The 13,905-nt window shown below is 37.8% G+C and overlaps 1 protein-coding gene across 1 annotated transcript in view; it reads left to right on the forward strand.

The window, feature by feature from the left end:
• LOC308430331 (thymosin beta-10-like) overlaps window positions 1–13,245 on the forward strand; it is a 126,158-nt gene extending 112,913 nt beyond the window's left edge. The window contains exon 3 of the mRNA XM_080929466.1: window positions 12,917–13,245. Within this exon, the coding sequence (XP_080785592.1) occupies window positions 13,010–13,144 (135 nt within the window). The 5' untranslated portion in view covers window positions 12,917–13,009 and the 3' untranslated portion in view covers window positions 13,145–13,245. The remainder of the gene's footprint in view (window positions 1–12,916) is intronic.
• The last annotated feature ends 660 nt before the right edge of the window (window positions 13,246–13,905 follow it).

Here is a 13,905-nt window from a genome sequence, read left to right on the forward strand (position 1 = left end):
AATAAAAGTTTCTTTTTGCAACAGATGTTCATAAAAGATCAAAAATGCAGAGATGCAGAATAAAATTCCAGATGATCCACATAGAACACAACTCCTGTGCCAAAGGCTCAGGGATCACCATGGAAGATGAAAGATTTTGAGAGCCAGATGAACATAAAGTTTGTTATGGAAATATTGGAGAGGCTGTACCCATAACCTTCCTCATAATTGCCTAAAGAAGAAGAACACTAAGGACATCCTAAGAAGGAAAGGAGAAAGCTTATGAGGCCTTAACCTTAGACAAAGAACTACAGGTAACTAAGAAATTCTGAGGACAGGAGAAATAGTCTTCCCTAGGGAAGATCACACCAATTAGTTTTCCAACGGCAAATGGCCTGTCCTAAAAACATAGGCCATGAAGCTAAAAAGAGAGTGGGAGGAGAAGGGGTAGTACATGAAAGAATTTGGAGGGAAGAAACTGGAGGAGTAAGTGATATAGTTACATTATAATCTCAAAAGATATTTTAAAAATCCGGTTGTCCCTGTTGCATTGCATGCTTTCTGTTTACTTTAACTCACTTGCCTTATTGCTGCTATGAATTCTGTTTGCAAAGTTGGACAATTGCTTCCTGATTGCTCTCTGTCACTACTTTCAGGCTCAGGGAACATTTCAGAAGGTGGGCCATGTGACATTTTAAAAGCCAGTTGTTGTGAGGGGAGGAATGTGCAGATTCAGGTCAACTTGACCTGAGCGATCACGATCCAAATTGCCATTGAGTGTCTTAGAATAATACTAATCTTCTGAAAATTACAGAGAGACAAATTCATTAGAGGTACATGGAGTTTTATAATGACACTTGGGTTAAAAAATGTGCTTTCCTCGCACATTCATCCCAGTGAAATAAACTCTATTTTGTCTTACTCTATATGTGCTTTTTGAAACCCAAACTGTAGATAACCAATTACCTCCTAAGCACACACACTCAATAAACCACAACCTGTACAACCTTAGAAAAAAAAATTTAAAGGGAAGAATACAAAAGCAAGGCACCGTGAAAAATGGCCAACTGAGAAACAAAGTTATAAAAATAAATAAAAAATATTTTAATATTGAAAATATTTGAAATAGAAAAAAAACACTTGTTTTCTTTTAAAGATACAGCTTACTTTTTAAAGTATATTAGATACTTAATTTGTGATGACAGAAAGCCGTAAAACCATACTTAAGATATTTAAGAAGTATAAAAAAACAAACAGAAAACAAAGGTGAGTATTAAATGTAATTACATTAAAAAGTTAATAACACTCAAAGACATTTTTATAAAGTTAGGATACACAATTAACCAGAATGGTTTCATGGACGAAAGGTGAAAAAAATAATGAAAAGGAAAGAGACAAAAGTGAAGAGACCATAGCTATTAATTTCTAGAGAAAATTAATTCAGGAAATGAAATGCTACATGGGTGGCAATACATAGGAACTGAAAAATAATTCAGTTTTCTCAAAACAGCCATAGAACAAAGGTATCCTGAGGGTTAAAAGGCTGACAAAAGAAAGGGAAGTTGAGGTTTAAGTACGACACGTAGAATTTTGTAAAGAGAAACTAAAAAAAGAAACAGCACAATTATTTCTGCATGCAGAAATATATTAATTGCTAACTAAATATTACATTGCATACAATAATTGTTTTAAAAAAACAAGAATGGAGTGTTTCAATTAAAAGACAGAGTTTGACTGATGTTTTTGAAAAAAAAAATGTGACAGAGGTGGTAGATGAGAACAAGCAAGCAGTGTTTTCTGGACACTACAGGGTAGCTGTGCACACAAGTGTGTGGTTATTCTAACACCCTGTCAAGACCTGACTCCTCTTAAGGGAGATGAAAATGTCAGCATTGAACATAAAAATATGATTAAAATCCCACTCCTCACTGATGATATTTTACAGCTCATGGGAAAATAAGAGTATTTTCATTAAGGGTATCTTGATCATATTCTAGGGCAGGCTCTACACACAAGAGTATTTGGGCAACGCAGATTGGTCTCAGTTTAAAAGAAGGAATGAAGAAAGGGAGGAAGATAGTGAGGGAGAGACAGAGACAGAGAGACTAACAGAGACAGACAGTAACAGAGAGACAGAGAGACAATGACAGAGGGCAAGATAGTGACAGAGACAGAGGCACACCACACACACACATGAGAAAATGAAGGCAGATAAAGGTTGGAGGGTGGTGTGTAGGAAGATGGCACTGGATCTGAGAAGAGGAGTGAATATAATCAAAGTACAGTGCATAAAAATTTAAAAGAATTATTCAAAAATATTTTAAGAGATTTGAAGCTAAAAATAAAGTCTTTGTCCATCCATTCAGTAGGCTAAAACATCCTATGTACCCACATGGACCAAATTCACAAATATGTTGATTAAGAAAGCAAACAAAATACAAATCTGTGTAAATTAGAATTTTCCAATACATGCTTTACAAGTAAACAAAATCGGTTGCCATTGCTAAGAGTTGCTTGTGTGACTCAGATATAAAAATCCATAAAATAATTTAAATGTTAGGTTAGTGATTTCCTTCTGAGTGATAGGTGAGACTGAGGAAAATGCCCTGCAAACTTCTGGCATGTGAATAACCCTGTGCGCTTTGTTATTACTTATTGAAGCATGCCAGCAAGTTATTTTCATGTTGGCATGCTATGTTTCATCAGGAAAGAATAAAAACATCAGGACAAAGTACATGAAGATATATACATGAAGATATATACATGTGTAGTAACAGGAAGCAGCTGTAGTACAGAGAAGACAGTCATAGATTTGAAAAACATTAATATTATTTTACTTCTCTGAGTCTATTCCTTTATGAAATGATAACAAAGTACACCGTGGTACTTTGAACGTTGTATCATACTATTGCCACAGGGGAGGCTATGATGACCATTACAAGACAGGATGCCTTTTCCCAACAGGAAACTAAGGTGGACAATCAGGTACTCTACTGTGGTATAAAAGGACAGCTGGCCTCCAGTTTCAGTGTTTGTACCACAGGATCTACTGCAGTGACCAGCCATGGTAGGAGAGCTGAGCAGACATTATCCCAGCCCCATGTAGGGCCAGAATGAGACTCTTTTAGAGCTATTCTGAGTTTCCCTAGTCCTCCTTCATTCTCTTCTCTTTCCACATGTCAGCTGTGCTTTGCTCTGCCTGAATACTTTTCTTCTGCCTCTTGTAGGGAAACACCCTTGCAAATAATCTCTTACATTTCTCTGGGTCTTGGCATATCTGCTTTGCATCTCAGAGGACCAGACTGACTAGGGGTTGCAGAATGGTGCTCTCCATTAGGAGTAACTATGCAAACTGAAAAAAAATTAAAACACAAGCAATTCTATGAGAGGCTGTTTGTAAGCACTGAAAGTTGGAGTCTCTAAGTGAGCAATCTTATCCTAGAGGATGTGAGATAAATTTTTGTTTCTATTATGGTCCATGCAAACATGGCTAGATGCATAAAAGATTAACAAAATAAGTCTATGAGTAGAACCGGTGTTCCAAATAGTCATTTTGCATAGTAGGTGACTCTAAGGGTCACTTCCTTTTCTTGCTTTGCTCTTTGTTACTGACACCCATTTCAGGTTTGATTGCAGTGAATGTGGGAAGAGTCTGTGAAATTTTATTTTACAAAGCATATTAGGTAGTCACCTATGTAAATGCACATGTCAATGTATTAAGCTCTAGGAAACAGATGTAGGGAACACTTAAAGATTACAGTAAACAGGGGATGGCAAGAAGTATCTGTGCTCATAATTTTCATTTATGATTAAAATGTTTAAAAAGTCAATCCAGGAACACAGGCCTGGTGAGACTGCACTGCAAGTAGCCAGGGCACAGAGACGTCTGGGCCAAGTGTGCTGAAAGCACCCCCCCTCCCATTTTTTAAGGGAAGCAGGAACTCTGCCAAAGTGACTCGGTTTCTACCTGGAAGGCCCGTTCTTGCAGACCAAACGCTCAGGCCATCTGCCACTGGGAACAGCAGAGAACCAGGAACACAGGCCTGGTGAGACTACACTGGGAGCAGCCTGAGCGCAGAGGGGTCTGGGCTGAACACATGGAAAGCACGCACCCCGCACCCCCAATTAGTTCAGGGGAATGGGAACTCTTCCACAAGGACTCAGTTTCCACCCGGCGGGCCCGTGCATGTGGACCAAACTCTCAGGACAGTGGAGATCCAGGAATACAGGTAAGGTACATGGAAGAGACAGGAACCAATCACTGATAACAAGACCACATATAATCACAGACAACAAGATGGCAAGAGAAAAGCAAAAGAACTTATGCAATGGAAACCAAGATAATCTGGCAACACCAGAACCTAGCTCTCCCATCACAGCAAACAGCTCATGCCAAACACTCCAGAGAAAGAAGACTCAGACCTGAAATCATACCTCAAGATGAAGATAGAGATACTTAAACAAGAACGGGAGGAAAAGCATAAAGAAATAGAAGCTTTTAAAGAGAAAACAAGAAAAACACTCAAAGAAATCAAAGAACTAGAACAAAACAGAACCAAAGAGATGAAGGAATTGAACAAGGAATTTAATATGGAAAAGGAAACAATAAAGAAAACACTTAAGGAGAAAACCCTGGAGGTAGAAAAACTAAAAAAAGAAATCAGTAGTCACAAATACAAGGATCTTCAACAGACAACAAGAGATGAAAGAGAGAATATCAGGGCCTGAAGACAAAATGGAAAACATAGACAAAATAGTCAGAGAAGATGCAAAAGCCAAAAAACTCCTAACCCAAAATGTCCAGGAGATCCAGGACACAATGAGAAGACCAAACCTAAGGATAATAGGAATAGAAGAGGGAGACGAATATCAACTAAGAGGCACAGTAAATATCTTCAACAAAATTGTAGACGAAAACTTCCCTACGCTTAAGAATGAGAAGACCATGAGCATAAAAGAAGCCTACACAACTCCAAATAGAGTGGATCAGAAAAGAAATTCATCCCGACACATAATAGTCAAAATGCCAAGTGCCAAAAGCAAAGAAAGAATACTAAAAGCAATAAGGGGAAAAGGTCATGTAACATATAAAGGCAGACCAAACAGAATCACACCCAACTTCTCAACAGAGATTATGAAAGCTAGAAGATCCTGGACAGACATCATGCAGAACCTAAGAGAACAAAAGTGTCAGCCCAAGCTGCTATACCCAGCAAAACTCTCAATCACCATAGATGTAGAGACCAAGATATTCCAAGACAAAACAAAATTTACACAATATCTGACCACAAATCCAGCACTACAACAAATTAAAGGTGGAAAACCCAATGCAAAGAGGGGAACTACATCCTAGTAAAAAAAAAAAAAAAAAGAAAATACCTAAGCAAGAAAACCAAAAGAAGAAAGACACACAGGCACAATTCCAACTCTAAAAGCAACAATAGCAGGAAACAGCAACAACTATTCCTTAATATCTGTTAACATAAATGGACTCAATTCCCCAGTAAAAAAGACATAGGCTATCAGAATGGACACATAAACAGAATCCAGCATTTTGTTGCATACAGGAAACTCAACTCAGAGACAACAATACACAATTTCTCTGAGCAAATGGTTGGGAAAAATCCTTCCAAGCAAACATCCCCAAGAAGCAAGCTGGAGTGGACATTATGATATAGAATAAAGTAGATTTTCAACCAAAAGTTATCAAAAAAGATAAGGAAGGACACTTTTTACTCATTATAGAAAAAATTTGTCAGGAGGAATTCTTAATCTTTAACATATATGCTCCAAAGACTAGAGCACCCATATTCATAAAAGAAACCCTACTAAACCTCAAAAAATACATTGCACCCCAAACAATAATAGTGGGAGACCTTAACACCCCACTCTCATCAGTGGGCAGATCATGGAAAAAGAAGCTGAACAAGGATGCAGTAAATCTAGCAAAGGCTATGAACCAACTGGAATTAATAGACATCTACAGAACATATAATCCTAAAACAAAGGAATACAACTTCCTTTCAGCACCTCACAGCACCTTCTCCAAAACTGAACATATAACCGGTCACAGAACAAGCCTCAGTGGATATAAGAAGATTGAAATACTCCCATGCATCCTTTCTAAGGCTGTTCTTTAATAACAACACAGACAACAAAAAGCCCATATACACATGGAAACTAAACAATGCTCTATTAAATGATACCAAAGATAAAGAAGAAATAAAGAAAGAAATTAGGGATTTTCTAGAATTCAGGGAAAACAAAAACACAACATACCCAAACCTATTGGATGCAATGAAAGCAGCACTCAGACAAAAACTCATAGCTCTGAGGGGTTCCAAAAATAAACTGGAGAGAGCATACGCAAGGAACTTGACAGCACAGTTGAAAGCTCTAGAAAAAAAGGAAGCATATATACCCAAGAGGAGTAGACAGGAAGAAATAATCAAACTCAGAGCAGAAATTGACTAAATAGAAACAAAAAGAACCATTCAAAGAATCAATAAAACCAAGAGCTGGTTGTTTCAGAAATTAACAAGACTGATAAACCCTTAGGCAGACTAACTAGAAGGCAAAGAGAGAGTATCCAAATTAAGAAAATCAGAAATGAAAGTGGAAGCATTAAAAACTAAAACTGAGAAAATCCAAGAAATCATCAGATCCTTCTACAAAAGCCTGTATTCAACAAAGCTGGAAAATCTGGAGGAAATGGATGAATTCCTACACAGATACCAGATTCTAAAGTTAAACTAGGACCAGGTAAACCATCTAAGTAATCCCATAACACCTAAAGAAATAGAAGCAGTCATCAAAAGCCTCTCAAACCAAAAAAAAAAAAAAAAAAAAAAAAAAAAAAAAAAAAAATTCTAGGTCCAGAGGGGTTCAGTGCAGAATTTTATCAGACATTTATTGACAACATAATACCAATACTCTCCAAACTATTCTACAAAATAGAGTCACATGGACCACTACCCAACTAATTTTTCGAGGCCACAATAACCCTCTTTCCTAAAGCACTCAAAGTCCCTACAAGGAAAAAGAAGTTCAGGCCAATCTCACTTATGAACATTGATGCAAAAATACTCAACAAAATCCTTGCAAACCGAATCCAAGAACACATCAAAACGATCATTCACCATGATCAAGTAGGCTTCATCCCTGGGATGGTTTAATATACAGAAATCCATCAATGTAATCCAGCATATAAACAACTCAAAGAAAAAAACAACATGCTCAACTCACTAGATGCTGAAAAAACATTTGACAAAATTCAACACCCATTCATGTTAAGTCTTTGAAAGAACAGGAATCCAAGGCCCATACTTAAACAATAGCAATATACAGCAAACCAATAGCAAACATCAAAATTAACAGTGAGAAACTTGAAGCAATCCCACTAAAATCAGGGACCCGACAAGGCTGCCCACTTTCCCACTACCTATTCAACATAGTACTGGAAGTCCTGGCTGAAGCAATTAGATATCAAAAGTAATACAAAAAGATACAAATTGGAAAGGAAGAAGTAAAAACATCACTGTTTGCAGATGACATGGTAGTGCATGTAAGTGTCCCCAAAAATTTCACCAGAGAACATCTACAGCTGATAAACAAATTCAGCAAAGTGGCTGGATATAAAATCAACACAAACAAATCAGTAGCCTTCCTCTACTCAAAGGACAATCATGTGAAGAAATAAATTAGGCATGAGATACCCTTCACAATAGTCACAAATAATGTGAAATACCTTGATGTGACTCGAATTAAACAAGTGAAGAACCTGTATGACAAGACCTCAAATCTCTAAAGAAGGAAATAGAGGAAGATGGCAGAAAATGGAAAGATCTCCCATGCTCATGGGTTGGAAAAACCAACATTGTGAAAATGGCCATCTTACCAAAAGCAATCTACAGATTCAATGCTATCCCCATCAAAATTCCAACCCAGTTCTTCATTGAGTTGGAAAGAGCAATGTGCAATTTCATCTGGAATAACAAAAGACCTAAAATAATGAAATACTTCCCCAATAACAAGAAAACATCTTCAGGAATCACCATCCTTGACCTCAAGCTATATTACAAGGCAATTGTGTTTAAAACTGCATGGTACTGGTACAGAGACAGGTACATGGATCATTGGAATAGAATAGAAGATCCAGAAATGAGTCCTCAAATATATGGTCACTTGATTTTTGACAAAAAAGCTGAAAACATTCATTGGAAAAAGGACAGCCTCTTCAACAAATGGTGTTGGTCCAACTGGCATTCAGCATGCAGAAGAATGAAAATAGACCCTTTTTATCTTCTTGAACAAAGTTCAAGTGCAAGTGGATCAAAGATCTCCACATTAAACCAGGTACACTGAAACAATTAGATAAGAAAGTAGGGAAAACCTTAGAACACATAGGCACAGGAGTAAATTTCCTTAACAGAACAACAATGGCTCGTGCTCTAAGGTCAAAATATCACCAAATGGGACTTAATGAGATTGCAAAGTTTCTGTAAGGCTAAGGACACTGTCAAGAAAACAAAAAGGCAGCCAACAGATTGAGAAATGATCTGTACCAACCCCACATTTGGTAGAGGCCTAATATTCAAGGTATACAAAGAATTCAAGAAGTTAGACACCAGAGAATCAAACAACACTATTAAAAATGCGGTACAGAACTAAACAAGAAGTTTTCCATTGAGGAATATAGAATGTCTGAGAAGCATCTAAGGAAGTGCTTGACATCATTAGCCATCGGGGAAATGCAAATCAAAACAACCTTGAGATTTCTCCTCACACCAACCAGGATGGCTAAGATCAAAAATTCAGATGACAAGGGATGCTGGCAAGGATGTGGATAAAGAGGAACACTTCTCTACTGTCGGTGGGGTTGTAAACTGGTACAACCACTCTGGAAATCAGTCTGGCGATTCCTCAGAAAATTGGACATAGTACTACCTAAAAACCCAGTTATTTCACTTCTGGGCATATACCCTACAGATGTTCCAAAATAAAACAAAGGCACATGCACCAGAATGTTCATAGCAGCCCTATTTATAATAGTCATAAGCTAGGAAGAACCCAGATGTCCTTCAGAAGATGAATGGATCCAAAAATTGTGGTACATTTACACAATGGAGTACTACTTAGTTATCAGAAACAATGACTTTATGAAATTCTTAAGAAAATAGATTCATCTAGAGAATATCATCCTGAGTGAGGTAACCCAGTCACAAAAGAACAGACATAATATGCAGTCACTGATAATGGGATACTAACCCCAGAAAGCTCTGAACACCCCAGAAACAACGAAGTTCAAAAAAAACAAAGGCCAAAAAAAAAAAAAAAAAAAAAGAAAGAAAGAAAGAAAGAAAGAAAGAAAAAAGAAAATAAAAGTAAAATCATTATGGTTAATCTTTACACACCAAGAAACTTTCACTATTTCCAGGTTACATCTTGTTTTACATGTACTTTATGCTCATTGTAACTTGTAAGATTTTAATGTGTACTATCAAACCTTCAAAATACCAAGTACTAACAAAAATGTATTCATATACTGTTATGCAATAATGCTTTTAAAATCTGTACATTTATATTTGTTTTTGAAAATAAAGTTGTTCAATTAAAAAAAAGAAAAAATATTTACTAAGTCAACAGCCAAGTGAAAACCATTTTGTCATAAACTTCAAATTTTAAATCTGAGGAAACAAGAAACAGGCATTTAAATTTATTTCATTAAAAAATGGTTGGGTTTTGAAGAATTTCTCTGATAACTCTTAAGGGAAGAAATGGCAATATAATTTTTGAAAGGGTTACTTTAAATCACCAGTATGTTTTCAAAAAATTAATTGTATTTTACTCAGCTTCATCATAATTACATTGGAAATTCAACCCAAATTTAAACCTGTGTTTTTCCATTATGTGGGGACCACATGTTCCCATTAAAAGTTCAATCTATGAAATCTGTTAATTTGACTGTGTGTAAGGAAAGCCTGGCCGATCATGTGCATTATGTATTTTGTGTCGTATTTAAGCCATAGGCAGAACAGATCAGACATGCTGGTATGAACCAAACCTGGAAAAATGATAAGAAATCTGTCACTGACCCAGAGATGCAGGAAACAATGTCACAGCTAGTATTTGTGCAGGCCTCCATCACAACTCTATCAGTGTTCTCTCCTATATGTCATGTGAGTCTTAGTTCCTTGGTAAACTAGGTCTTTCTTCCAGCTTTCTTTCTGCTTGCCTGTGTGCTTTCTTTCTGGTTCATAGATGAAGTATGTGTATGAGGACACACACACACACACACACACACACACATACACACACGCAAGCATCATATACACATATGTATATATATACATATATGTATATATAGCTATATAGCTATACGTACACATATATATGTATATATATATATGCATGTGTGTAGGTTTATGTTAAGTTGATATATGATTGGACAGTGGAGAGGTAGGCAGAGAAAAAGTAGGAACATGAAAAAGGAACAGGGATTGAGAAGGAAAATCAAGATGAAGCTGGGGAAAGCAGACTTAAATCCTGATGGCTGTAATCAGACATTGGTAGATATAAATACTCTAAAGGTGTCTGTAGGTCATTTTTATCTCATATAGCAGGGTAGTTTGTGTGATGTAATCTTATTGTGTAGAGTGTTTGTGAATTGAGAATCTGTTATATAAACCTGTTTGGAAAGTTACCAGGCTTTGAAATGATGTTTATGAAGGGCAGTAATTCCACCCAGGACGGAGGCAGTAGGGTGAGCAGCATGAATCACCTGGGAAGGGAATTATGTGGAGAGGGCAGCTCATAGACCAAGTGACAAAGTCTGTGTGCACGGCTCCATACTAAAAGCAGTGCCCGCAGATTGAGACCAGGAGCACCGATAAAGAGATAAATCATCCATTTTTAATATTTACTGCAACATATATACATATATAGCTATATACAAATTCATAGCTGAGCCTAATATTCATTTCTTTGTGTCTGTGCCACAGTTTGTCAAAACTGTTTTCTGTTTTAATTGCATTCCCTTAAATGACACTCTGGGAGATGAGTCCTTCATCTTTCTAAATTTTTTTCTGTTCATGTTCCAGTGTTCACTGTTTCATTTTACATGTCATACTTAACACGCTGACTACAAGTCAAAACTATTGCAAACCAATACAAAAGACCAGTTTGGTATTGATATAATTGACAGTATTTGAAAGATATCAAATAGTAATAGAAATAGTCCCTTTAACTTTTTTCAAAGATAGTAAAATGCCTAAACGCCTCTTCTTTAGGCCAAATCATATTTTAGACAGGTTTCAAGAGAGCAAGCACCACACCAATGAGCTCCTGCAAGGCACATGGCTCATCTGAAAACAAGCCAAACCCTGAAATGCTTGCTTCCCTCTGCTCCTGCTACAGTAGAAAAAAATGGGTAGTAGTTTCTTAGGAAGGACCAGTCAAGACTTATGAAATATTGTTACCTCTCATTTCTAAAACTCTCTAATAATTATTACTGTGTTCTATCCTAAAATATTTCAGAGATCTCCAAAACTGTACTATACATCTTTTTACTTAATCACTCATTCACTCGTGCCCATACCATAAAGCAAAAGCCATGTCAGTTCCTGCTGGCTCTGCTCTCAAAAGGTGTCTTACAACACACAAGTTGGGAGTGGGGAGGCTTCTTAAACCTCTCAGGCATCATAGCATTCTCGTTGGCACAAATTCCCAGTCACATGTTGTAATCACATTGGTTCAACGAGCATACATAATCTGTACGGACTACGAATAGATAAAGACCTAAGAAAGTTTTAGGCACATAGCTTTGATCTTGCACAAGGAGGGGAGCTCTAGAGGACTTTAAACCATATTGTCTCATAGATATGGAGTTGGGGCATTATTGAGATGCCTAGCCCAGTCTTCTGCACACAAAATTTTTATTTCTGTTTCATACTTGGAGTTCAAAGCTAAGTGGTGTCCAGCCTGAGACTATCTTTTCAAAGAAAGAAATGGATCTAGGTGACTACAAAATTTGAGATACAAAATCATTCATATTACCTGAAACATGCAAATCCCTCCTAAAGTGAAGCAAACATGCACCATCATCAGCAGCTATAAAAACAGGCCAAACATTTAGCACTGTATGGAAATGTCAGGCCCTCAAAACCAATCAGGCCCAACATATCAGCTACTCTCAAAAGGGCCAATTTGTCTTGTGACCAGAGTTATATTCTCACTGACCAGAGATTCAGGTTCATGTTGCCTATGAATCCAGTGGTCCAGCACAGAAATAGACTTGAAACACTCTATCATACAAGCCATCAAGTGTTGCCCTGCTAATTAAGGTTGGAGTCAACCACTGTCAGATAGCCTTCTGGGCATCAATACAATATGGAGGACTCCCTTCATTGGCAGGGCTTCCCATTCTCTGATCTTGTTTAGTGAGTTCACCCCCACCCCCAAACACACACTCATATCTCTAGCTGCAGAATATCAAGTAGCTTTAGTTAGATTACAGGTTCAACTTCTTTTCTCCAATAAAAACCTATTCAGCTAGCACATGAGATTCCTTAGAATGCCTTTTCACGCTAAAGAGGCAGTTTTGATACTTTACACATTCTGCCACTGACCTTTGCCCATCTGGGATGTCCTCACCCCCAGTCCTCAAAACTATATAAGGCTTGAGTCACCCCAAGTTCATCTGTCTCCAAGCAGTTGACCCTGGTGTCATTTACAGCATGTACTCACAGGGCTTCCAATCCCCAGTCTGTTCTCTCTGCTCCCTTTGCCCTCTTGGACTGATATCCCAGCGGACAGGGTGGGTTGCAAACAACCTGCCTTCCAGAAGGCCGCCATCCTACCCTTCTTGATGATTCTTATGCTTTCAGCACCTTTGATTCTCCTCCACTCACTGTCGGTCCATCTTGTTGGTTTCTATTAGTTTAAATATTCTAGGTGGGTCTCTTGCTGCAGCCACGCGAGTGGGAGCACCTGGAGCGCGAGCTCGGAACAAGAATCCACGAGTTGTAAGAAAATGGCAGACAAACCGGACATGGGGGAAATCGCCAGCTTCGATAAGGCCAAGCTGAAGAAAACCGAGACGCAGGAGAAGAACACCCTGTCGACCAAAGAGACCATTGAACAGGAAAAGAGGAGTGAAATCTCCTAAAAGCCTAGGAAGATTTCCCCACCCCACCCCGCCCCGTCATCTCCAAGACCCCCTCGTGATGTGGAGGAAGAGCCACCTGCAAGATGGACGCGAGCCACAATCTGCACTGTGAATCCGGGCACTGATGCCTCCAGCCCGTGGGTCTCTGAAGGACCCCCCCCCCCCACTAATCGGACTGCCAAATTTCACCGGTTTGCCCTGGGATATTATAGAAAATTATTTGTATAATTGATGAAAATAAACACACCTCGTGGCATGGTAAAAATAAATAAATAAATAAAAATAAATATTCTAGGTGTATCAAATCACTAAATTGCAGTTCCTCTCCAAGAAATGTCTCAGTCCCTTAATTAATAGATCATGTAGGTCAAATACCTTATGAAGCTGCTTAAGTGACTTTGTATGAGATTAGTTATAGCCCATTAGTTATGCAACTTGGCATTGGAATACCCTGGAAAGATAAAGACCACCTTTCTGTGCACCTCTATCTTAGGCGCCCACCTGACCTACCTCATCTGATCTCATATTATGGCTTAAATTGTCACCTTTAAAAAGGTATTTGTTTGCCTCACCCATTGAAAACATTGAATGGTACAGGCAGGACTCACTTCTTTCTGCTGCTTTCATAAGTTGCACTTCGTTCAATGGTGATGTTGACACTCTGTTTTGTGTCTTTATAGGCCAGTTTCTATGCATGCTAGACATATGGGTACATATTTTAAAATATATTTTTATGTATTTAAAAAAAACTAAAGAAAGAA

This window comes from Micromys minutus (assembly GCF_963924665.1).
Source record: "Micromys minutus genome assembly, chromosome: 15".
Lineage (NCBI taxonomy): Eukaryota > Metazoa > Chordata > Mammalia > Rodentia > Muridae > Micromys > Micromys minutus.